This window comes from Lissotriton helveticus, chromosome 8 (genome assembly GCF_964261635.1).
Source record: "Lissotriton helveticus chromosome 8, aLisHel1.1, whole genome shotgun sequence".
In the NCBI taxonomy this organism is placed as follows: Eukaryota; Metazoa; Chordata; class Amphibia; order Caudata; family Salamandridae; genus Lissotriton; species Lissotriton helveticus.
Window position 1 is genome coordinate 1,093,536,579 of NC_136069.1, and position 24,730 is coordinate 1,093,561,308.

General features: G+C 47.6%; 1 protein-coding gene across 2 annotated transcripts in view; it reads left to right on the plus strand.

The window, feature by feature from the left end:
• Nucleotides 1–24,730, plus strand: part of STS (steroid sulfatase) — a 1,924,780-nt gene that overhangs the window by 77,859 nt on the left and 1,822,191 nt on the right. The window contains exon 1 of one of the 2 annotated variants that reach the window (XM_078657973.1): nucleotides 21,064–21,230. The exons of the other annotated variant lie outside the window; for it this stretch is intronic. Coding sequence (XP_078514099.1) covers nucleotides 21,166–21,230 — 65 coding nt within the window. The 5' untranslated portion in view covers nucleotides 21,064–21,165. Of the gene's footprint in view, nucleotides 1–21,063; nucleotides 21,231–24,730 lie in introns of those variants that run through there. 2 annotated transcript variants of the gene reach the window in all.

The window sequence follows — 24,730 nt, forward strand, 5'->3', positions numbered from 1 at the left end:
GGGGTATGCTGGATCATGTTTGCATGGAGCAAAGATTGCTTGGATGATAGGGAGGTCAGTCTAAGAGACTCTAGATGGCTCAATGCTAATTGTTTTAGGTCTTTCTTTGTTATTTCAATTATTTTGTCTGGGGTGATATAGTACTCTTCTAGGCCCAGGTCAATAAAGAAATGTCTGACATAGGTAAGCCATGCTATTTTATGTGCATGATCCAGTGCCATGGAGTCCAGTAGTATGTCTTTGGTCAGTAGATTTTTATCCGACAACCAGATGCGTCTCCAGAGTAGTAATGGCTGCACCTTTATCAAGTCTTCTATATATGGGATTCCCAGCTCTAGGTGGCAAGCGTAAATAGAAGAGCATTTTGGGGTGGATAAAAGGAATCTCATAAATGAGTTCTCTACGATCTGTAGTGAGCCAATGTCTGCATGTCCCCATACCCCAGCCCCGTAAAGAGCAACGGCTTGGCATTTTGCAGCGTAGATTTTTAAAAGTTCAACTTGTGGTCTCTTTCCAAGTCGCTGTGAGAAAGTCATCAGTGCTGTGATTGCTCTTTTAAACAGATGTCTCCTGGCCTCCACGGCGGCCCTCCAGTTTAGTTTTTCATCAATCATGATGCCCAGATAAGGGTACTGGGGGGTCCTCTCAAGTTTTTGGTCATTTAAGTAGATGTTCCTTGTGGGTTTTCGGCCTCCGCCCGCAACCATGACAAAAGTTTTTTTTACATTTATCTGCAGATCTAAAGCGCTCATAAAATCAGCTACTTGGATAGGGATTTCTGGAGCTCTATAGGAGTGCGTGCTAGGATGACTGCGTCATCCGCATAAAGCAATGCGGGGATCAGGCGATGTTTCAATCTGGGGAGGTCCTGCCCCCCTTTCAGCATCATTTCCTCCAATCCGTTGGTGTACAGGGAGAAGAGGAAGGGGGCTAGGACACAACCCTGCCTTACTCCTCGTTCTACTCTGAATGGAACAGTAAGTTCTCCTTTAGTTCCATAGCGCACTCTCGCAGAAGCTTCAGAGTATAATTCTCTTAGGAAATCCAAAAGGGGGGGGGTCCACCCCTATGGTTCCCAAGAGAGTCCAAAGCTTCGCGTGAGATACGCAATCGAATGCGGAGGACAGGTCCACATATAGCATGTACATTTTCCCTGGCTTGGCGTGGATGTATTTAGACACTATCATGCTTAAATTGAGGGCCTGTTCGACTGTTCCGAATCCTTCCCTAAAACCAAATTGTAAATCCGACAAAATATTTTTGTCTTCTGCCCATTGCTGAAGTTGTTCTAAAACTACTCTGCCCACTACTTTGCCCAACGAGTCTAAGAGTGAAATGGGACGGTAGCATTTTACGTCCTGGCGATCCCCTTTTTTAAAAATTGGTACCATGATGGAGTTTGACCATGACTCCATCAGTCCCAATTTTGCGGCTGCAGTACATACTCGTGTGAGTATGGGGGCCCAAATATCCGGAAGATATTTGAACAGGTCAACTGGGACCCCATCAAGTCCGGGTGCTTTACCACCCTTACTCTTTTGCAGTGCCCGTTCGATATCTTGTAGATCGAATTCTATTGAGATTGGAAAAACTACTGGGGGAAGAAGATGATGAAATTCTTCTGTTGAGGATGTTATTTTAAATTTTTTTTCAAAATGGCTAACCCAGGTTTCCTCATCTATAGCAACCTCGATCTGGGGTCTGTTGGGGTCAGATAACAGGGGGGACTTCACTATTCGCCAGAAAGCCTCGCTATTTTTCATAAGTGCACTTTTATGGAGATCGTCCCATAAGGCTAATTTCAGCTCTTGTTTCCTTGTCTTTCTTGCCCTATTATACTCTTGCCTCAAGAGTTGTATGTGTTGCTGATCTCTGGGTGATTGCCCAAGCGCCTTTCTTAGATTGGTTTGCGCCTTTGTACAATCATGATTGAACCACCCTATCGGGCTTGAGTTATTTTGTTTAGGGGTTCTGGTCAGCAGTACTTTTATTTGGTCTAATATTAATTTAAAGTTTTCAAGGACTGTGCCATCGTCTGCTGATGGGTCTAGACAATTTATTATGTTAGTGTATACTGTTGTTATTAGCGAATTTGTCAATTTGTTAGGATCCACTTTCGCCCATTTTATGGTGTATCCATTGACTTTGCCCAATTCCAGCCTGTTTTGGGATAGAGTGTTTGCTATTGATAAGATTTGGGGTACTGAGTGGTTTAGGTGTAGGTCCAGCCTTAGCGCGGAATGATCGCTCAAGGTGTTTTCCATAAGTTTAAAATCCCTACTCGAGTTTCTAAGTCCTTCTGTCAAAATAATGTAATCGACAGTGGTCTCGTGCCCTCTTCCTCGATACGTGGGTTCTAGCGAATTCCTGATTGGGTCTATTGGGTTGACTATTAATAGTTCCAAGTCTAGGAGAAGATTGTTCATAGCTAGCCCTGTTCGTAGGTGGAGGAAGTGTGTAAGAGGACTCTCATCTTCGTCCACTATTCCACAGCTCTGGTTACCTGATGACGGGCAGGGGTGTAAATTGAAATCCCCTCCCCATAGTATGTGGGGATTACCCTTCTTTCCATATAATTGTTTAAAATGGGCTATTTTTTCTTGGATTGTTAGAAGCATATTGAGGAAATGATCGTCCTCTAAGTTGTTGTAGAGGTTTATTAGGATGATGGTGTCTTTTTTCCCTATCAGGAGACAGAAAAGTTGGAAGTTTGTGTAAATTTCTGATTCTAATACCTTTAAAGCTGTTATTGTATTGGCTATATAGGTTACCATCCCCCCTCTAGGTCTACCTGCATTGCTTGGGAGGGCTGGGGAAAAGTATGTTTTATATCCCACAAGATGTAGGGCCTTCATGGCCCATGTCTCTTGTAGACATATTATCTTGCCTTCCTCGAGAAAGTGGGCGGCAGAACCATCCTCAATTTTCTGTCGGAGGCCTGCGATATTCCAAAAGATGACAGTAAGCCATAATACATTTTTTTGTGGGCCTTCCGTCTTATTCTCTAAGGGATCTAGGAGTGGGGCTAGCTCAGTCTGTCCGAAAGTTAGTGTTTCGACTAATGGTCAGTCGACCATTTCGAGGCCGCTAAACCGATTTGTAGTTGGTATCCCCGTCCAGTTTTCCCAGTTTGGAGGGTCTCTATAGGTGGGTCTATGTGGGCGGTATCGAGGCACGCCCCAATAGTCCCATTCTCTTGCTCTGTTCCGTGGTCCCATGGTCTGCCATGGTCCCTCATGTGGCTGGTGGTTTGAGTCTGCAGACCACCAAGAATTGTTGTAGTCGTTGTATCGTCGGGGCATTTTAAATCCTTGGAAGTCTAGTTCCCATGGTTGCGGGGCTGCTTTATGCCCGATGTTATCAAATTCTGGGAAATAATTGTTATGGTGTCTTTTTGGATAGAAAAAGGATAAAGACTTTATATCAATCCCCCCACTTGTGCTGTGTTGATCCCAGGAACAGATATATTCTGCTACCCTTGGGTCCTCAAAGGTGATGGCAATACAATCTCCCTGTATGGTTTTTTTCCTATGTCCCACCCATATAGTCCTGGATACAGATGTTATCCTACTTGGCCAGTTTGGAGGAAGTGGTCGGTTAGTGTTCAGCCAATGTTGAACCTTGTTTTTTAATGACCAGTTCGGTTCAGCCCCCTCCCCCGTTAATTCTGGTACCCCCGTCATTACTGCTACATATGGACATGCTTCAGGAGGCATGTTTAGAGGGAGCCTGCTGTCGATAATCCCTCTCGTAGCTCCTTTGTTTGGTGGAAAAAATGTTTTTTTAGGAGCAGGGGTTTTTGGATCTGGTGTTTTTGCAAACGATGTATTTGATATCGGTGTTTTTGGAGCCGTGTTAATCTGGGGAGTAGCAGTAAAAGCGTTAGAGGGGGGTTTCGTCACTATAAGAGCCTTTGATGCTGTATGCGTCTTTACTGCGATTTGTGGTTTGGGAGATGGGCAGGCTGGGATTGTAACTTTCTTTTGTACAAGTGGTACCAACAAGGTATTTTTCCCCGTTTCAAGCGGTCCCTGGGTAGTATTTGGCTTTGGATGACTGGCAAGTTTAGTCAATTGGATCTCGATATTAAGCAATCTATTTTCTATCGGGAGGAAAAAGGAGTTTAGTAGGGAGGTTATTTTACCTAGTAAACCCGGTATATCTTGTTCGTTGCCAGTACTCAAGATAACAGGAAATTCTGAGGTGGTAGTTTCTGTGATGTTCCTTGGTGGATGATGGATCATCACGAGATGATTCCCGGAATCAGCTATTTGGTGGGGTAAGCCTCCCGTATCTAGAGTTTCAATTACATCTATTCGGTCGGCCGCTTCTTTGGGTTGAGTATTTTTTTCCCTCTCCAGCTCTTTCCTTTTCTTGATAGCTCCCTCCCTCCTCCCTCTTGCCTGCCTTACTTCCTCAGGAGTGTGATCAGGGAAGATATCAGGGGTTTTTTCTAACTCAGAATCTGGAATGGTTACAGAGAGTTGGGAGGCTGAAAGGTCTACCACGTTGGGGAGGCTGAGCCTATTGTTGCCTTCTATAGAAATCGGTAGAATACTATTTGTTTCTGGGGTTCGTGCTACCGCTAGAAGACCCATTGACGATCGTCTTGCGTTAGCTAGGTCAGTGGAAACTCTGCCCTCAATCAAGCTAATGCTTTGATCAATGAATGTATTGGCTTTGGTAATAAAGACATCCATTGGTCCTAGTAACTGTTCACCAACCCCAGGCTTTTTTAATTTATTTTGTTTACTGCCTCTAGTATTCATTTTCAGAATGGAGGAAGGGTAAGATTTAATAAGTGATGTACAGTGTAGTCAATTTTGGTACAGGTATTTGGGAGACTACTTGCGATAATAGTCCAGCGAGGCAGAGCTTAGAGCGAGGGCCCGGTCCGCTCTCTCACGCTCTCAAACGGCCTCAAACGGCCCGCTCTTTGCCCGCGTCACGGGCAGAGTTAATTCAGTTTTATACGAGGAGCAATGGGCGTGGCCGCCGGGGGAAGAGGCACCAGCTGGTCTTCGTGTGGAATGCTGGGCCTCGCAGTCCCCCGGTCGATGCACCTAGCGCTTTCCTCGCCTCTGCCTGCTACCCACGTGACTCCAGCTGGGAGCGTTGCCAGGTCCTGCCGAATGCAGGACTCGCTCACACCAGCGAGTCAAGAGCAGTTGGGAGGCAGCTCAGGTAGAGAGCGCGTTGATGCAGCAAAAGGTCTGTAAGCAGGGACAAACAGAAGGCAGGCTGTGAGTGGCGCCCGCGAAGCGGGTGTCACGAAGGGTTTTGAAGTCCGTGGAGCAATGGGCGTGGCCGCCGGGGGAAGAGGCACCAGCTGGTCTTCTTGTGGAATGCTGGGCCTCGCAGTCCCCCGGTCGATGCACCTAGCGCTTTCCTCGCCTCTGCCTGCTACCCACGTGACTCCAGCTGGGAGCGTTGCCAGGTCCTGCCGAATGCAGGACTCGCTCACACCAGCGAGTCAAGAGCAGTGGGGAGGCAGCTCAGGCAGAGAGCGCGTTGATGCAGCAAAAGGTCTGTAAGCAGGGACAAACAGAAGGCAGGCTGTGAGTGCAGGCATATATACATGACAGTAATCAAGCCTAGTCCTACGATGCTAACCCTACCTAAGTGTACCTAGCATGTATGTGTGTGTAAAGCCAAGAATCCCCTAGGAAAGAGCCAACCCCATTACCTGATGGGGGAGAACAAAGGACCCCATCTTGGTCTCGAGTTTGACACCCGCAAGGGATGTCAGACCACGGCATGCTAGTGCATCTGCATGCAGGGACCTCTGTCTTGTGTCAACGTGGAAGCTTCTCCTCTGTCTATCTAGGAAATGTATGGCTCTTTAACACCATAATGATAGCCTCAGATTCCTAACACAATCGATATATTGTGAGTACGATTATGTAAATGAGCCTAAATCAATACCTGCAATTATGTAAAGTAGTTCTTTCGCCCTAGGATGAAGATGACCATGCATTTTATACAGAGTATGTTAATCCTGTTATGTACATCATGTGCAGGGGACTTTTCTAAGTATCCTCAATGCTAATAAAGGAGGCTAGTTTCAAGGAAACCGATCAACATTTATACAGCACATAACTGGGTAAAAGGTCAGTGCTAAAACTGTTATGCAGAGCAAGGTAGGACAAATGTAGGTGAAAGGTCATTCAGCTACTTAGGCTTAGATTGGGGTACATAAAACTATATTTAAAGGGAGATACCTAACCCCACAAGGCCAATATTCAAGGACCAAAACATGTTGATGGAAAAGCCCTCCTGCTTTTTATCTTGAGGAAGGGAGACACCAGTAAAAACATTTTAGCTCACCCACACATAATTTTTACATAGGTCTGACAGTTTAACAAAGGCAGAATATAAATGTTGACATGTGACATAGCCGCACCCAAACTAAGAAACCCATAACTAGTAGGCTTACAGTAGTACTCTTGAATGCTTCCCAGTGAAGGATATTGAACTCACTAATAATGCCTACCTAGCTAGGTATGTGAGCATTCATCATCCCATAAGAATACTTGAATGGTTGTTAATTCCATAAAAGGTTTGACTGTTCCATCCACGAGATTTGTACTTCTCATATATTTATGGAAATCGCAAAACTGTCTTTTTTTTTTTGTAAAATTTTTATTTTGTATTTTAAGGAAAAAACAGAGAGCAGAAAACAAGTGACAGTCCCGCACTGCTTCCCACACAGTGGGTATTGAAGAGGCATACAGCATATTTAAGGCATTATAGAAGTTACCACAGTGCAGTTTGAAAGATCAGTCCCTGAGGGCAGAGAAACGGGTATTCAAAATCAATCCCTTTCCAGAATCCCAGAGGGGCAGGGGCTCTGCGAAGAAGGGGTAGCGGAATCAAGGCGAGTGATGTAGTGCAGGAGATTTTCGAGGCCTCCAAGTGCCCTGTGGACGTCGCGACAAATAACACAACAACATTACCCCACCCCACCCAACCCCCCTCCCTACCCACCCCCCAGGTGGTGGTGATAACTATATGCATTCATTCCTACATTCATACGGCCGTGGTTATATCTGGAAGAGGTGAAGTGCACGTAGCGAGGATGGGCAGACTGCAGATGGTAAGCCCCGTGAGAGAAAGCGGACCAGGGAACCCCATCGAAACATGACATTTTTGAAGTTACCTAGAAAGATGTCCGCCACTCGTTCCACACTCAATAGTCTCCATAGTCTCGCGTGCCACAAGGATATTGCTGGGGCGTCAGGCTTCTTCCAGGCTGCTGGAAGACAGAGCCACAATATCTATTTATCAGCTCTGGTCTGATGTTCAAGAGCCGGGTCTCGGAGACCCAGCAGGACGTGGGCCATGGAGTCAGCTACCGGGTATCCGAGAATGTCTTTGATATGGGACAAAATCTCTTCCCAATATGGGCGGATGACCGGGCAATCCCACCAGATGTGGCGGAAGTCACCCAACAGACCACAGCCCCTCCAACACCGGTCCGAGGTGGCTGGGAATATGCGATGTAACTTGGACGGGTACAAGTACCAATCCATAAGAGTCTTGAGATGGGCCTCTCGTAAGTCTATTGAGTGGTTGTGCGACGTAACGTCTCGCCAGAGACCCGACCACTCCTCATCTGTAATGTCCCTCCCAAGAAGTTCCTCCCAGTGCCCCATATAACGGGGACGGGGTGCCACAGCAGTGGTAAGCAGCAGATTATAAAGGAAGGAAATAGCGCCTCTCATAGTGTTGGTTCGCAGGATAAAAGCCTCAAATGGGGACAGGGGTCTAGTGGCTGCATCGCTAACCCCAGAGGAGGTAGCCCAGTGGAGGAGCTGGATGTGGTGAAACCGCTCAGAGGCCGGGACTCCATAGTCCCTCATGCAGTTGGCAAAAGTGAGCGTCGCGGATCCGTGGAACAGGTGAGTAAGGGCCCTATAGCCCCCCTCTCTCCACAGTTGAAAGGGGCCTTCCTGCATCGCCGGCGGGAAAGCCGGGTTGAAGTGTATCGGTGTAAAGGGGGATGGAAACGTAGTCCAGCGATCGTCACTAGAGAACGTGTCCCATACTTTCAGGACAGTGCCAGTGGGTGTACTGATGTAAGCGTTCTTGGGTCTGTCTACCTTAGGTTTCCAAGCCAGGTCCCAAATGGACCTCCCTGCAACACTCCTGTCCATGTGCAGCCAGTGTTTTTCCGAGAGTTGCTGGGACCATTCCACCAGCACTCGCAGCTGCACAGCTTTGTAGTACAGGTGCATATCGGGGAAGCCCACCCCCCCCTCTTTCCGCGGTCGCCGTAGAGTAGTGAAGGAAAAACGCGCTCGCCCCCCCTGCCAGGTGAAGCACAGCATCAAGGTCTTGAGGCGCCGGAAGAAGTCCATGTCTATCGGGATGGGAAGAGCTTGGAAGAGATACAAAAATTTGGGGAGGAGGACCGTCTTTAGAGCGTGGATTCTACCCAGCCACGAGATATACTTTGGTTTCCAACGATCTAAGTCTGCCCGCACCGAAGCCAGCAACGGGGGGTAGTTCGCGGAGAACAGTTTCCCTATGGAGGGCGTTAGCCGAACACCCAGGTACAAGAGAGAGGCGGTCGCCCAGGACAGAGGGGTCAGTAGCCGCACACGTTCCACCTCAACAGGAGGAAGTGTGAGATTGAGGATACATGATTTATCAAAGTTGACTTTGAAACCGGCCACCCCCTCGAAGCGAGAGAGGACCGCTTGGACGTGCGGGAGTGAGTGCCCCGGATCCCCAACGGATAACAAAACGTCATCCGCAAACAGGGAGATTTTGTGCTGCTCACCGGTAAAGGGGAGACCCCGGATCCCCTCATGCTCCCTTAATGCCATTGCTAACTGCTCAATGCTCAGCGCGAAGAGCAGGGGGGAGAGGGGACAGCCTTGTCTGGTACCGCGGGAGTGCGAGAAAAAGGCGGATAGGTGTCCATTGATCGCCACTCTAGAGCGGGGGTCGCTATAGTTTGCCCGTATCATTGTTATAAACTTATCCGAAAAGCCAAAGGCGACCAGGGTGTGGAACAGAAATCCCCAATCGATGCGGTCGAAGGCCTTTTCCGCGTCAAGGCCCACCAGCACTGCTGGTATATGAAACCTATTGGCTTTTTCTATCAGGTGGATCACTCGTCTCATATTATCATGGGTCTGCCGTCCCTTGATGAAGCCAGACTGGTCCGGATGGATGAGGACCGGCATTAAGTCCTGGAGTCTACGTGCAATGATAGAGGAGTATAACTTAGCATCAATATTGAGAAGGGCTATCGGGCGATATGAAGAGCATTTGGACGGGTCTTTCCCTAATTTAGGAATAACGGAAATGACCGCCTCAGCCATAGATCCCGAAGTTCTCCCAGTTTCTGCCATTTCATTAAAGAGGGAGACCAAATAGTCACACACCTCTGTCGCGAACGTCTGATAGAAAAGGGCGGTATAGCCATCGGGACCCGGTGCCTTATGGAGTTTCAGGGCTTTGATGGCATCTAGCACCTCTGTTCTGGAGATGGGGGCAGTCAAGAGGTCATTCCGGTCTTTAGAAACCTGGGGTATAGGAAGATCTGCTAGATATCTCTTCTGGTCCTCAGAGTCAAGGGTAACCCCCGCGTAGAGATCGGCATAAAAGTGTCCAAAAAGGGCCGCCTTGTCCTCATCCCGGTGTTGCAGGTCACCTGTCGAATCTAGGATACCCCGATGTATTCCCTCTCTCTCTTATCCCAAAGCTGGCGGGCCAAGTGCCGTCCCACCTTGTTCCCCTGGGAGTACGAGAGGTGCCGGAGCCTCAGCAGGGTGAATTCCGCCCGATTATTGTAGTGGGCCCTCAGCTTCCCCCTGACCGCTGTCAGCGGGCGAAGAGTTAGTCGAGACGGGTGCTGTTTGTGCGCTTGTTCCAAAGCTGCAAGTTCTGCTTCCAACCCTTCTCGCTCCTTCCTCCTCAGCCTGTTAAGGTTAGCGTTGAGGGCCAGGCAAGTGCCCCGCAGCAAAGCCTTGCACGCGTCCCAGGTGGTGAATACGGACGTGTCCGAGACGGGATTAAGGGTCAGGAAGTCCCGAATGGCCTTCCGTAGTTCCTTACAAGATGTGTCGTCCCGGATTAGCGCGGCTGGAAAGTACCATTTGCGAATACCGTCACCTTTCGCCGACCAGTGTATCCCGAGGACTAGCAAGCTATGATCAGACACAGACAGTGGAAAGAGCTGGAGTCGCGGACATCTCCCCTGAGGGCTTGGCTCAAAAAGATATGGTCTAGGCGAGAATAGGATTGGTGGACATGAGAGAAGAAGGTGTAATCCCGGGACTGGGGATGCAGAGAGCGCCAGCCGTCAATCAGGCCCAATTCACCCACCAGCCGCTGCGTTTCAGTAGAGAACAGGCCAGCATAGGATCTCTGAGTACGGGAGCTATCCAGGTCCCTGTCCCAAACCAAATTAAAGTCTCCCAGTAGAAACAAGTGCCCCTCTACAAAGTTCCCAACTCCATTCAGCAGATCCTGGAGAAAGCTGTTTTGTCCCGTATTGGGGGAATACACCACCACAAAAGTGCATAACCTACCATGCAGCAACCCCTTGACCATCAACCAGCGGCCTTCCTTATCGCAATTCACCCACATAGGCTGAAAGTGAAGGGACGCACGGAACAAAAGGGCCACCCCCCTGTGTTTAGTGGAGGCGGAGGATCTGTAAATGAGGGGGAAATGTCTGTGTTTAAGGCGTAGCTCATCTTTGCGCGCTAAATGGGTCTCCTGGAGGCCCACCACATCCAGTTGATGATCATTCAAGTATTTCCAAATTTTCCGGCGTTTCTGCGGGGAGTTCAGACCCTTCACATTCCAAGAACCAATACTAAGTGGCATTGCAACACATTAAATCCATTCGCACAGCCCCCACTTTGTCAATGGGCCCCAGCGTTCCTCCCACCTCCCATGTCTGAACCCCCCCCGCATTCCATCCTCACCACCCCTCTCACTGGTCTGCCACGCCCCCCCCTGAGCAACCTCCAAAACCAATCCCCAGGCTTCATCGGAGGCCCTGCCAACAGCTGCATTAGATCGATACCATCTGAACAAGGAGCATAGCTGACACCACGGCCAAGGCCCGTGCTAATAGAACGCAGAAAGAACATAAATTCAGAAGCAACAGTCACATCAAACCATGCACTCCGGTCACCACCACCCCCTAGTGCAGCCCACCACTTCCCCCATGTCCCCCCCTCCCCACTCCCTCAACATACCATCCCGGATCCCCCCCACCCAAGAAACTGCAAAGAGCCCCACCAAATGGTATACAACGATTAATTAATAACAGTCCACATGTGGGGACATTTGAAGTCGCCCCCACGGGGCGGGGGGAGGGGCACCAAAGGGTGTGCCCTCCGAGGGCCGGACTGGGGTGTCTCCCCAAAAGTACAAATTTACCCACAGTACCTGAAGGAGAAGGGCCCCTCCGGCGCCATGCAATCTCCGCTGCAAGGCTTAAGCCGCCCCAGAGCTATCCTGTGACGATGGCACCGTCACAGATGCGACAGATGCAACCGCTGCCCCCCGCTCCTGCAAGCTGGTCGTGCGGTCAGGTCTTATCAGATTAGTTTCTCGGCCGACTCTCTGCCAGGATGGTGACCGCCGTCTCCGCCTCGAAGGGGAGCCCCCGTCATCCGGGGCAGGGGCTGCGTCATCAAGGCCCAAGATGTCCCTAGCTGCTTGAAGAGACCGGACCTGTACCAATCTGTTCTGCCACCTGAAGATGAGGCGAAAGGAGTGGCCCCAGGAGTAAGACACATTTTGTTCTCGAAGATAGGTGGTCACAGGGCGAAACTCACGTCTCTTCTGGTGAATCTTGGGTATAGTGTAAAAGTACGGTACCGTACTTTTACACTATACCCAAGATTCACAAGGACGCCCCTTATCCACCTGGGCGTCCGATAGTGACGGGCATAAACTCGATCTTGGAACCATTATCTAAGTTTGCAGACGCATTCCTCCGGCCAATTGTGCAGAGCACCGATACCTATCTAAGGGATACTAAGGCAGTCCTCCAAGTGATCAAGGATGTTCCCTTTGACCCAGAACACGATCTTCTTGTGGGACTTGATGTAGAGAGCCTCTATACGAGTCTTCCACATAGAGAAACCTTGGAGATAATAGAGGAAGTACTATTCTCCACACCATGGGATTACCACACCCCCAGACAAGTGGTCCTCAAATGCATCTCTTTGTCCCTCACCAAAAACTTTTTTCAATATGAGGACACTTACTACCTCCAAAGACACGGAACCAGTATGGGGAGTACCTGTGCTCCCAGTCTGGCAGGTCTTTACGTACACCACCTGGAATCCACTAAAATTCTGGATCAGAGCAACCCCCATAGGCATCATGTACTTACATGGAAGAGGTACATAGATGACATTTTTGTCATCTGGAGGGGCGACATAGACTCTGTTACCTGCTTCATGAACTGGCTGAACCAACAAGATCAGTTCCTAAAATTTACTCACACTGCTTCCAACGCAAATCTGGTGTTTCTAGATCTGAACATCTTCCCCAAAGGAGGCAAACTTGCAACTAGCACTCACTTCAAACCCACAGCCAAGAAAAGTCTGCTTTTGTACAGTAGTTTCCACCCGCGCCACTTGCGTGAGAACCTCCCGTACGGACAATTTCTCCGCCTACGGCGTAACTGTAGCAACATAGAGGATTTTAAGACACAAGCAGCAGACCTGGAGTGCAAACTCCTGAACAGACAGTACCCGGCGAACATTGTTCGTAAAGGCCTCAAGCGTGCACGCAATAACAATAGGGAAGCCCTCTTGGATGACACAGAAGCAAAAGAACCTGATCTACGCCCCATCTGCGTAACCACCTACAACACCAACTCCAACCAGATCACGAAGATCGTGAACAAACATTGGAGGGTGTTATCTTGTGGCCAACTGGGTTTTCCCAAACCAATGTTTGCACATAGGAGGGGAATGAACCTAAAGGACCTCCTTGTCCATACTAGACCAAAAACAACGGGGGCAATCGAACCCTCTAGAGTCACAGGGGTCAGTGGACACCACCCTTGTGGGACTTGTGTCTCTTGTCAATACACTAAGAAGAGCATGAGTATCACTTTCTCTAACCAGTCTACATGGGAGCAGAGAGCCTTCACAAATTGCAACAGTCGCAATGTGGTGTACTTAATCACATGTCCGTGCAGCATGGAGTATGTAGGCATGACCAGTAGACCCGTGAAAATTCGAATGGGTGAACACCGCAGCAATGTACGCTGCAACAGGTCAACTACGAAAATGTCTGCACATTTTGCCACAGTAGGACACAGTGTCCATGACCTTAAGTGGACTGTCATTGAGGTCTTCCCCAATGATAAAGACCTTCTATCGAAAGAACAACGTTGGGTGTTCCGCTTAGGGACACATCGCACAGGCCTGAATGATGATATCCCGTGGGCTCAATTGAACACCTAGGGCTCGCTGGTGGTTATACTACTGTAGACACCTCTATCTCCAAAAAAGAAATATTGCATCTGAGAGAAAGGCCACCTTAGCATATAAGCACTAAAGTATAAGTTCCCCGTAGGTTCCACCCCCCTGGAGCTTATTTGTGTTTATATACAGCATATAAGCACTAAAGTATAAGTTCCCCGTAGGTTCCACCCCCCTGGAACTTATTTGTGTTTATATACATGAACATATCGTAATAATTGGTACACTCTTTCTTAGGTATCATAGCACCTGTAAATTCTAACCCCACCAGTCCTTTTATAATGGACATCACAGTTTCTTTCACTCGTTTTTTGTACAGACTTATTACCAATATGGAGAATATTCATTTGCATTTGTTCTTCTCTGGCCTTAATATGTTTAACTCGTTAGCTTTGGTAATTCCTCCTGGGTCGCTCGTGTCAACGTGAGACACTAACCTGGAGTCAGTGTACGCATGCGCACCGACATCAGCGACTGCCAGGCGCGCATGCGCGGAGTGCGGGTGCTCCGGCGCATGCGCAGAAACATAGCGGACTGCACTGTGCGCTACCAGCGATTCATTTCCTAGTCCGTGAAGCCAGCAAGCTAAGATTTGCCTCAGTATTAAGATGCGTGCAAATACCCGATATCAACCGGGTCCCCGATCTGAGTAGCGAAGATCCTTACCTCATCTAGAGGCACTACCTAACACTTTAACATGGCCGCCCGCGTGAGTTATCTTTCTGCCCCTTATTTATTCGGCGGGCTTTCGCAATGCCTAATTGACCAATTAACCAATTACTACCCAGTATATAAACACGCCGCCCTCTGCCTCCCTCATATCCACGGAAGCCGCGGACGAAGGAGGAAGCACAAGCGTGCTAGGGGCACAGTAAGTACGGCATAGCCGTCTCCACAGAGATTGAAGCCTGTATCCCATCTGTACTTTGTTGAGCTGTAATATACAACTGTTACAGTATACTCCCTCTTCTCCCTCTCTACAGTTGAGACCCCACCATACCCTTCTGTCTTAAGCTGGCTCATGAGGCATTGACCCCCCAATTGATAAGTATGCATTTGTATACCTCTAATCCCCGGTTTCTCCTGACTGCTATGTGTTACTTATTCTGTGTGTGACTGACTGTGTGTTCTTCTGAAGGAAATCCTCAATAATCTTCACAGTTTACGCATGATCCCTTACCTTGTATATTTGTGTGTGTTTCCCATTTTTTCATTACAGGTGAATTAGAGTTAAGCGCACTTTGGGATCGGCGCAATTTTAATCTATTGTTCTTACCTTGCAGGCATACTACATTATTAGTGTGGTAGCATATGTGTTGTAATTATTAATGTGTAGTTACTCACATAGTCCTTTTTTGTTCACTTTTCTGTACATACACCTTTTTCTACCTATGTGGAGAAACACTAGTGAGTGACAGGGGGATCTCCCCTAGGTCCTGACGAAGAGGCTCCGCGCCTCGAAACATGTTGACCCACTTAGGAGAGAGAGCCCATTAACCTGCTCCATCTCTCCGCTTCACTTTTCTTTTAATAATACCAGCCAGTGTTTAATAAAATTCTTTTTTTCCACTAGGCCAGGTGTTTTTTAACTCACACTTATATCACTCCTGACCCCACTGACACTCACTCCCAACACATAGCACCTCCATCTAAAGGTGCTCCAGCGTATCCGCCTGTCGCAGCACTGCCCCGCCCCGCAGCGGGACGGGAAGACCCCGATGATGAAGCATGACACCAAGGGCCCTTTTGGTGTGTGAGGGGTATTTTAACAAAGATGCTGTATTCCAATGACATCTGGATACACATCCACCCATTGTGAGGTGGCCCTTTCTGATTAACCTACACCTCCAGGGTGGCCACCCGTTCTCCGAGGCCATCCACATCTCTCCTCACCTCGCAAAGGTACGAAGCCAGCTGAGAGCGGAGTTCAGAGATGTCCTCTTTAATGGTGGTGAAAAGTACCATCATAAAGGCCTTAGTTGCGGGAGCCTCATCGTCCTTTGGTTTAGGTGATACGCTGGGCCCAGGAGATGCCGGCTGCTGGGTCCCTTTCTGAGGTGCATCCTTACCGGGCTTCCCTTTACGCTGCGATGCGGACATTGTGGCGTCGCTGGTTCTCCCACTCTCCAGCGGCGAAAGACAGCCCCGGCCCGTCGGGATGTTGCGTCACGGGACATTTTGCCAGTACCGTCACCCTGCAGCAAGTACCACCGGTTCTAGACCAGGGATCGGTTTCTCCACTACCTCAGCTTCGGACCCCCCGGACTTATCTCCAGCGGTCCATCCCTTCACCTTCACAACTCTGCTCCTGGCACCTGCACAGGACGTAAGCGCTACACGGTCCGTCGGCTGGTATGGAGCTCACCACGTGGTGCAGGCCGTTTGCCACCACTCACTCTGCCTGGGTGCCTGTGCAAGTCTATTCCACCACATGCGCTGCCAGGCCTCTGCGCCTCCACTCCTGTGGGTCCAAGCCCACTGTCGGCGGCTTCTTAGTTCAAGAGGCACAGAATGTCCAGGGGCACCACCCCTGCGGCGCGGGGAGAGAGCTCTCTCATCAATGTCCCGAAGCGTCTACCGCCTCACAGCCTACCTCGTGGGTTCCCAGATGATGTAGGGCCGGTTCCTAGCTGCTGCAGGCCCTCGATCCACGGGCCCAATGTCCGTACCGGCGGTCTCTCACCCCAGTAGTCCCACGAGGCTCAGGGGCTCCAGCACCACCACGCTGGAGGGATGCACTCGCCGCTGTTGTCTGGGTGGATCGGCAGCACTGTTCCACCCCTTGTAGGTCCCCAGACACTGGCTTGGCTCTCTGTTGCCGCAGGCCCGCGATCCCCGGGCTCGATTTGTTCCCAGGCGCCACACAGGCTCCAGGTGCTCCTACGCTAGGGGGATCACCGCTTCCCTGGCCCCAGGCCACTCCTCCTCCAGCAACGGTGGGCGAGCGAGAGTCACCTCAGTAGGGCCGACCGGGCCACCAGAAGTCCGTGATGTGGATCGGGGTGTCTCGGGCCGGATTTCCGCGCCTCTGGGCCGGTGCACGGCTCCCCTGTCTCGAACCACCCAGCGCGCGTTCGCCTCCAGCCGCGGCTCCGTAGGCCCAGAGAGCCAAGCTTCAGGGCGGGCCCCTCCTTCCGGCAGCCACCTCCGGGATGTCTAGGCCACAAGCCTCGGGCTCGCGTGATTCGCGAGGCCGGAAGGCGGGCCTCACCTGCGTCGGGCCTCCATCACTCCGCCTCTTCCAGGGCCCGCCGCAAGTCCCAAGTCAGCACTGCTCACCGTCGGGCATCTCCCGGGTGCCACCCGAAGCACAGCCTCAGCGCGCAGCCCTTCTCAGCCGAGCCGCGGCCACAGTCGTCTCCGCCGCGGCTCGCGTGCGTGGGCCACCAGCTCCGGCCTCGTCGGGTATCGCTCTCCGCCCCCGGGGCACAGCTGTAGGTCAGCGGGGAGCCGGCAATGGGGCACGGATATCAAAGAGACACAGGAGAACTCGGAGGGCAGGCGCCAATACCGGAGTAGAGTGCTAAAACAAAGCTGTAGAAGGCCAGGCACCGGAGGGACCGAAAAGCACGTCCTACTCCGCCGCCATCTTGGCCACGCCCGTGTCCGCACAACTGTCTTTAGTGTGCTAGTTATCTGTTTAGTAACTGTCCTGTATGTGTGTATGTCTTGTTTTGTAATAGGTTGCACTGCTGCTATATGGTGACCTTTATTGTGCTGTGAAGCTCGGTGTAAAGTACTCAACTACAAATAAGACATCATGATTCTCATTGCCAATGCTTGTTTTAATGCATGATGTGAGTGAAAGAATGTGAAAGAGTGAACCGTCATAAAAATGTGCGCAGTTTATTTTTGTATTCATGTGTGAAACAAGCAATTTTTTAAATAAAGTATTCGACTGTGTGACATTTTAAAACATAGCAGAGAAGTGACTAATTCTGTCATTTTAGTTAACAGACACATTGAATGCTGGAGTTTTGAGTCCATGAGTATACTGTTAAAAGCAAAACTACAAACCCCACAATGCAGCTGTGTAGAGACATGCAGAAAGGAAAAATAATGTCCTGTCACCGTTATTTCCAAACACATCCTCAGACTAGACCTGGGTGCGATTTTGATCGGGCACATACAACACTACTGTGAAGCACCCTGCGCTGAAAAAGTGTAAAAAGTGTAGCACAGACAGCAGGTTGTGCCCCGCGAGGCCGCCAGTGATGCGGAGGAAGAGATCTTATGTGGACCTGTGTCAAGGGGAATAGAGGTGTCTTCAACGTTTTTTCGTGTGTGCCGACTGGTAAAAGTATGCTGTATAAAGAAAGGCACAGAGGAGACCACTTTGATCCTTCTTTCCAGTTCCACCATGCTAGTGGTATTTTGCGATTTTACGGTTGCAGCATTTTTTGCATAATTAAAGACTTGTCGCAATTGCACAAAATCCACCATCTGCTGCCTATTCTGCAGATTAAACAAAACATTTTTTTGTTTTTATGTCAAACAATTAAAAAGTTATAAAAAATGTGGCAGCATGTGTTGCTGCATATTGGAAGGCCATTCACAAAGGTTGACTTACCATCTTTCTGTTGGCTATTGCTGTATTTGAGTCAGACTGGTACTAATGAGGTGAAACCTTTGACCAGATAGTCTTACCATGCCTAAAAATAACTAAGCAATAAGGTAATACTTTCACAAAATGTGCCGTATTATGTTGCATAATTTGCCTTATCTTGATGCATAATTTAGTAAACGCCTCCGCATAATTTGGTTTTCCTGTGCTGCATTATTGCAATATACCACTTCTGAGGAACATGATTGGAGGGCAAGATTTTGGAATTCAACAGCAGAAGCAGGGTGGTCAATGCTTTCTGACACACTTGGGTTTACTTGTCTCATGTGTCATGTTGGAGGGAATATATGACGTTACAATGCATGCAATTACAATAATAATAATCCACATTTGTAAAGCGCACAATCACCCGTAAGGGTCTCTAGGCGCTGGGGGCCGTCGGGAAGATTAAGCAAACTATTGCCCAGAGTCACATGGTGCTGGGCTAACCTGCCGCCGGAGCCGGGGATCGAACCCTGATCCCCAGATTCCAGCGTCAGTCGCCCTGGCCGCGGCGCCACACCTCTCCCACCATGCTTTTACAACTCAGTTTTTACATCGCAACCACCATTACATTGCATGATGTTACGACGCATGTCATTACAACGCATTTTTAGAAACTACCATTACAATGCATACCTTTACAATGCATACCATTACAACGCATACCATTACAATGCATAATACATTTAGGGCAACAGTAGGGTAAGTGTTGGATAGTGTAGGGGTAAAAAATTACTATTCCCACTCCAGTGAGTGCAATAGAAGGGTAAGTGTTGGATAGTGTAGGGGAAAAAAGTACTATTTCCACTCCAGTGAGTGCAACAGTAGGGAAAGTGTTGGATACTGTAGGGGTAAAAATTACTATTCCCATGTACCCTAAAACCCATATCCACTCTTATACATTAAAAAATCTCCATCACATAATGCGTTGTAATCGCAAGCGTTTTAATGGTAAGCGTTGTATTGGCATGCGTTATAGTGGCATGCTTTGTGATGCCATGCATTGTACTGGCATGCGATGTAAAGGCAGTTGCGTTGTAACAGTTGCGTTGTAAAGGTAGGTCATTGTAATGACTGTATTGTAATGGATGTTTCCCAGTTGGAGGGTGCTTTGCTAATGACTGGCATGCACCACACAGACACCACACTCAGCAATCATAGTTCTGGTCAGTTAAATAATCTGGCATGGACTACTTGCCCAATGCTGTCAACTTCTTGTATTCACCTACTTGTTAGGCACAGAATACTAGCTGCCTGGTGTGTGAAAGGAAGTGTCTCCACCGGCCTGGGTTTGAGGGCCCTCAACAATCTAAAAGCAATGTGTCCACAACATTTCATATTCTATTTATGCCTGCCTTTTATCATCAGTTTTCTAATCATATTCCCCTGGTCACTTTCCACCTACTTTCTGTGCTTTCCCCATCATATATAGACCAAAAGTCCCTGTGTCCTAATTCTTGTCCCATTCCTGTAGCTACCTCATCTCAGTCTCACTTCCCTTCATCTTCCATGAATGTTTTCCCTTTTTCTGAACAGAAAGACCCATCTACTTGAGGTCTAATTTTTGTTTGCTGACCCCATACATTAATGCATTACTATTTATAGAACAATGCTTTTGGAGTTGTGAGTAGAATGGATCTCGTGGAACGATTGTGTGGCAGTTCGACTATCGAAGCGATGCATAACTGCAAAGAACCTTAGGGGCATATTTACCAGAATGGTGTCACAGGGCAGCGGGGAAAGGGTAGAAATGCATCGTATTTATCCAGTGCGTGCATTTCTGGCCTTCCACCCTGCGTTGGCGCAGTGTCAGCAGCCTAGCACCAACGCAGGCACCCTTGCACCATGGTACAAGGGTGTCTACATTATAGGCAGGATTGTTTTTGTGCAGTAAGGGGCAATCCATAGAGGCGTTTTCTTCTTTCTATGGGTGCTGCAGAATGCAGCCCACAGAAAGAGATAAAAAGGAGGAGAAATAAACATATTTCTCCTTTTACGCCTCACATGGGGAAGTATTAGATTTTTCATGTGCAAAGAAGAAGCAGTTGCAGGTATGAGATTTTGACACATTCCCAGGTTTACAAGTTCTTGTAAACCTGGCAATGCGTCAAAAACTATGGGACTTGCGTGGGAACACCCACCCCAGTGCCTATGGAATACCCCTATTGGGCAGAGTAAGGCAATGCAGCGATTTGCACTTTATTCATCACTCCATATTTGTGAAGCCATTCAAAGCCAAGCAAAGTGGTTTTGCGTGGCTTCATAAATATGACTTTGGGCTTTGAACTTACCACTTTGTTTGGGATAAGCATGATGCAAGGCCCTCGTAAATATGTCCCTTAATATCATGTGTGGCATCTTGAACTAAGCCTTATATTTTAGCCAACAGCAGTTTGCATGTTGTGATATATGATCCATGTTTTCAATGATAAAACCTAAACTACTATTCCCTGAATGCAAATTTTTGTTGTGTGAAAAGCCAGACCTGGAGTCAAATGACACACATGACATGGGGGCGCTTGACAGCTCTGGGTGAGACAAAGTTAATCCTGCTGCATTAAAATGGTCATACACAGTCAGTGAGAGTGTAAGTAGAACCCCCAGTTCATATTTTTCCTTTGCATTCTAATACTTGTTGATTTACACTTACAATTATCCATCCATGTCTAAAAGTACCAAAAGGAAAAGAAGGAATCAGGCTTGTAGTGACTATTTCACAATTGCATGAATTTATATTGTGATTTAGTACCGCAAACGTACTCGAAAGGCATCAGAGAGCTGTACCGGGTCAAAGAAGACCATGAATTCAACCACTGATAGTTGAGATGGTGGGTTGTTGAGAGTAAATGCATTGTGATGTAATGTTCTTTAAAGAGTTGAATCTTCAAATCTGTCCTAAGTTAGAACAGCTTTGTGGAGGTGCTGGTGGATAAGGGAATGTTATTCTAGATCCTGGGTGCATGGTTGCTTTGATGGGAAAGGCCTTGTTTTTTCTTTTTTTTTAATTCTTCTTAGTCTTCAGTCTGATTCTTTTCTGACTGCAGGTTTGTTGAAAGCATGGTTCTCGTTGTGATGGCTTTGTAATTGATGCAGCTAGTTTTGAAGATGCTGCGGGCTGGCAAGAGGAACCAATGGAGTTCTCTAAGGAAAGGGTAATGTGATCATATTTCCTCAGGATTTGTATGTGACGTGCTGTGATTTGTAAAATGCTCATACGGAGTGCCAGTGTGGAGTCTAGAATGCCATGGAGCAGGATGTTTCCACCACCCAGATGCAAGAGTAAGAGGGTTCGAAAACCAGTTCTGAAGACTCTTTGTAGAAGAAATGGTTCGAATTTCTTTAGAAGAGAGAGACGGAACCAGTCTCTCTTTGTTTTTGTGGCAAAGTGTTCCTTAAAAAAGAAGTTGGTGTCCTAGATGAATTGAAGTGATTTGACATTCAGTGAAAGTTGGGGTTTGATGCTGTCAAGGTTTTTGTCTTTAAGCCAGGTTTTTACTGTTTCACATTTGCAAATAGAAACTATTCTGTCTTGGGCTGAGCTTCAGAAAGGCACTGAATATCCAGCTCTGAATGATGTGCAGGTAGTGTTTAATGCAATGGATGTCCCAAACAGAGAAGATTTTCAAGTACAGTTGTGTATAATGGGCATACTGGTGAATCTTGATGGTGATCTATGAGCAGAGCATCAAGCAACTCTATTTTGAAGTTCAAGATGACATGAGACACTTTGAAACCCAATGAAACTCTTCAGGTGATATGGATCCTTTGGCACCCAGAGGAGACCATGTGAACAAACTGGTGTCAGTTGGCAAGGTAGGATGACAACCAGTGAAGGACTTAACCAGTACATTCCAGTCAAGGCTCCAAGGCTTGTATGAGAGTGGCAGGGGGGACTTTGTTGAAGGCAGCTGAGAAGTCCAGAAATATCAGGATGCAGGGGTCATCTTCATCTGTGGTCAAGAGGGCATCTTCTACGATGTGTATGGAAGCAGTCTCAATGCTCCAGTGTGATCTAAATCCAGCCTGGTAGCCATGCAGGGGATGCTTAGCATTAATGCAATATTGACATTGAATGTTGATTGTTTTTTCAATGGTTTTGCTGTTAAATGGTACGTGGGTCTTAAGCTGGTAGTTTACAAAGTCAGGAGGGTCTAGGAGGAATTTTCAGGAGTGAGAGGATCTGGTCTGTATTGAGAGCTTCTGGGAAGATGCCTTAAGGGATATTGGCAATGGTGAATAGGGCTATGAGAACCTCCAGAGAGAGAGCTTTGATGAAGAAAAAGGACACATCATCATCTTCATAACATTCATGGATACCTGAATCTGCCCTGAAAAAGTAATGCACAGGTTTCCAGCAGGCACCTACTTGATTTACTGCTTTGGAGAAATAGTTCTCTTGGGTACAGTGTCAGACTCTGAAGTAATGACATACTTCATGTTTTCCCTTTCTGAAATGCCCATAGAACCTATGGTCTCTTTTGCTGTTATATTAGGTATAATGTACTATAGAGTGAATTAAGTGTTGCAATGTACAAAATATTATTTTGTGTGAACCCTAATACACCACAAGGGATCGAGTCCGGTTTCACTGATTGGCATGAAATTGACCCTTTATTAAAACATTTTCCAGGGCTGCTTTGTGCCACAATTCCTGGCTCAAACATCTGTCTATCGATCATTGCATTCGCATAGATGTTGGGGAGTAGGTATTTTTCTTTTTACTGACATTTACACAGCACAAACCCAACTGCGAAATTAGAGAGCACTGTATATTATAAGAAAAGCAGGGAGACAACTGGAGCCCATGCACATCGAATGGGGGTTACACGAATACATTGTACATACATTTAAACATAGGAAGATTAGGTGATTTGCCCAGAACCACACAATGTTGGGTCTGGTGCTGAGGCCTGTATTCAAACCTGAGTCCCAGGGTTCCAAAGACTGCAGTTCAAACTGCTAGGCCACATTTCCACCCATGACTTACAGATGCCAATCGTCACCAGTGGTATGAAGTATTCCTTGCACCGCCCCCGTTTCACTAAGATCAGATGAGGGGTGGCCACATTTCTGACACCTACACATAATAGACCAGACAGAAGTGTGTTTTTCTTGTAGTGACATTTGGATGGGAGAGGGGTTTAACAAAGTCAGGTGATTTATCGGGTATAGGATAGGCAATCCAAGAAATTGGTCAGGTGGTATTTTGGGAAAGCAGGAAAGTTGAATAGTGTTTGTGGTGGTGTGGTGCCCTGAGTGGGTGTTCTGCTGTGCCACCTGGATAACAGTCTTAGAACAGCATTATTGGGAACTCACCTAGATGCCCAGTATCTGAATGGTTACCTGGACAGTGTAATATGCAAAGAACTGCATCATGCCGCAACTGAGCAGTTGGAACAGTGCTGACTTTCCCCAATTATCCCTTAGGCCCAAACTATTGCAAATTTCTCAATTAGCTTTAGAGCAACAGGTAACTCTAAACCCCGGTCCTCATTAGCAGAAGCACATAACGTTCTGCGATATGACATACAGAACTCTAATACCATGGAATTGAAGTCTGAACCTGGAAATATAGGGTGAAGGCCTGCCATCTGGGCATATGTCATTGGGCACCTGAGGGACTCTGACGAGTTTTTTTGGGCCACATGTATCAAGCGTTTTTGCATTTTCAAATGGGCCAATTCTCGGAATAGGCCCGTTTGCGAATGCAAAAAATGCTTTTCACTGTATCAAACCTTTTTTTGCGATTCGGTAACCAGTTAACAAATAGCAAAATAGGTTTGTGATTCGGTATTAGGAAGGGGCATGTTTAGGGCGTCCCTTCAGAATACCAAATCGTAACGGTATGTATGAATGCTTTGTGACCGTGAATGCAGTTGCAAAACATTTGCATTTTACCACCAACTTAAAGTTGGTTGTAACCCATTTGCAAGTAGGAAGGGGTCCCCAAGGGCCCTGTTCTCCTTTGTGAGTGTATGCAAAAACTTTTTTAAAGAGCAGGCAGTGGTCCCAAGGACCACTGCCTGCTCTTAAAAAACTAAAAAGTGAACTATTCATTTATTTTTTTCTAAACGCAGTTGAAAAAAATAAAGATAGCTTTATTTAAAAGCAATCACAAACATGGTGGTCTGCTGACCCCAGCAGGCCACCAGCCCTTGATTTTAGCGATTCCTCGGGGGTAACAAATCGCGACGTACCTCATTAATATTAATGAGGTAAGTCGATTTGTGACCCCTTGCCAATCGCTATATGGAACTCTCGGAGCTTCATAAATTTTGCTGAAAATTGCAATTAGTTAATCTCTATTACAAATGTTGATACATGTGGCCCATAGTTTATTAATTGCCATTTTGTCGACAGTAGCAGAAGGGCGACAATGCATTACGAACATCCAATGAAAGAAACAGTCTCCTGGGATGTTGCATTGTGTTTCTAGTGGGAATAAAGCTTGACTAGTACAAGTGTATAAATATATTTAATAGTGTGGCCAATTAGATGCCAGCATCTTAGCCCGAATCACATACGTTTACATTAGTGTTCTTTGTATAGCATCAAACCCCATTGATAGTTCATTAGAAGCAGGTCCACCAGAATTTGATTCTGTGGCTGAGGCATTTTCTTTATATTTCTGGGTTTACTGTGCTTGTCACGT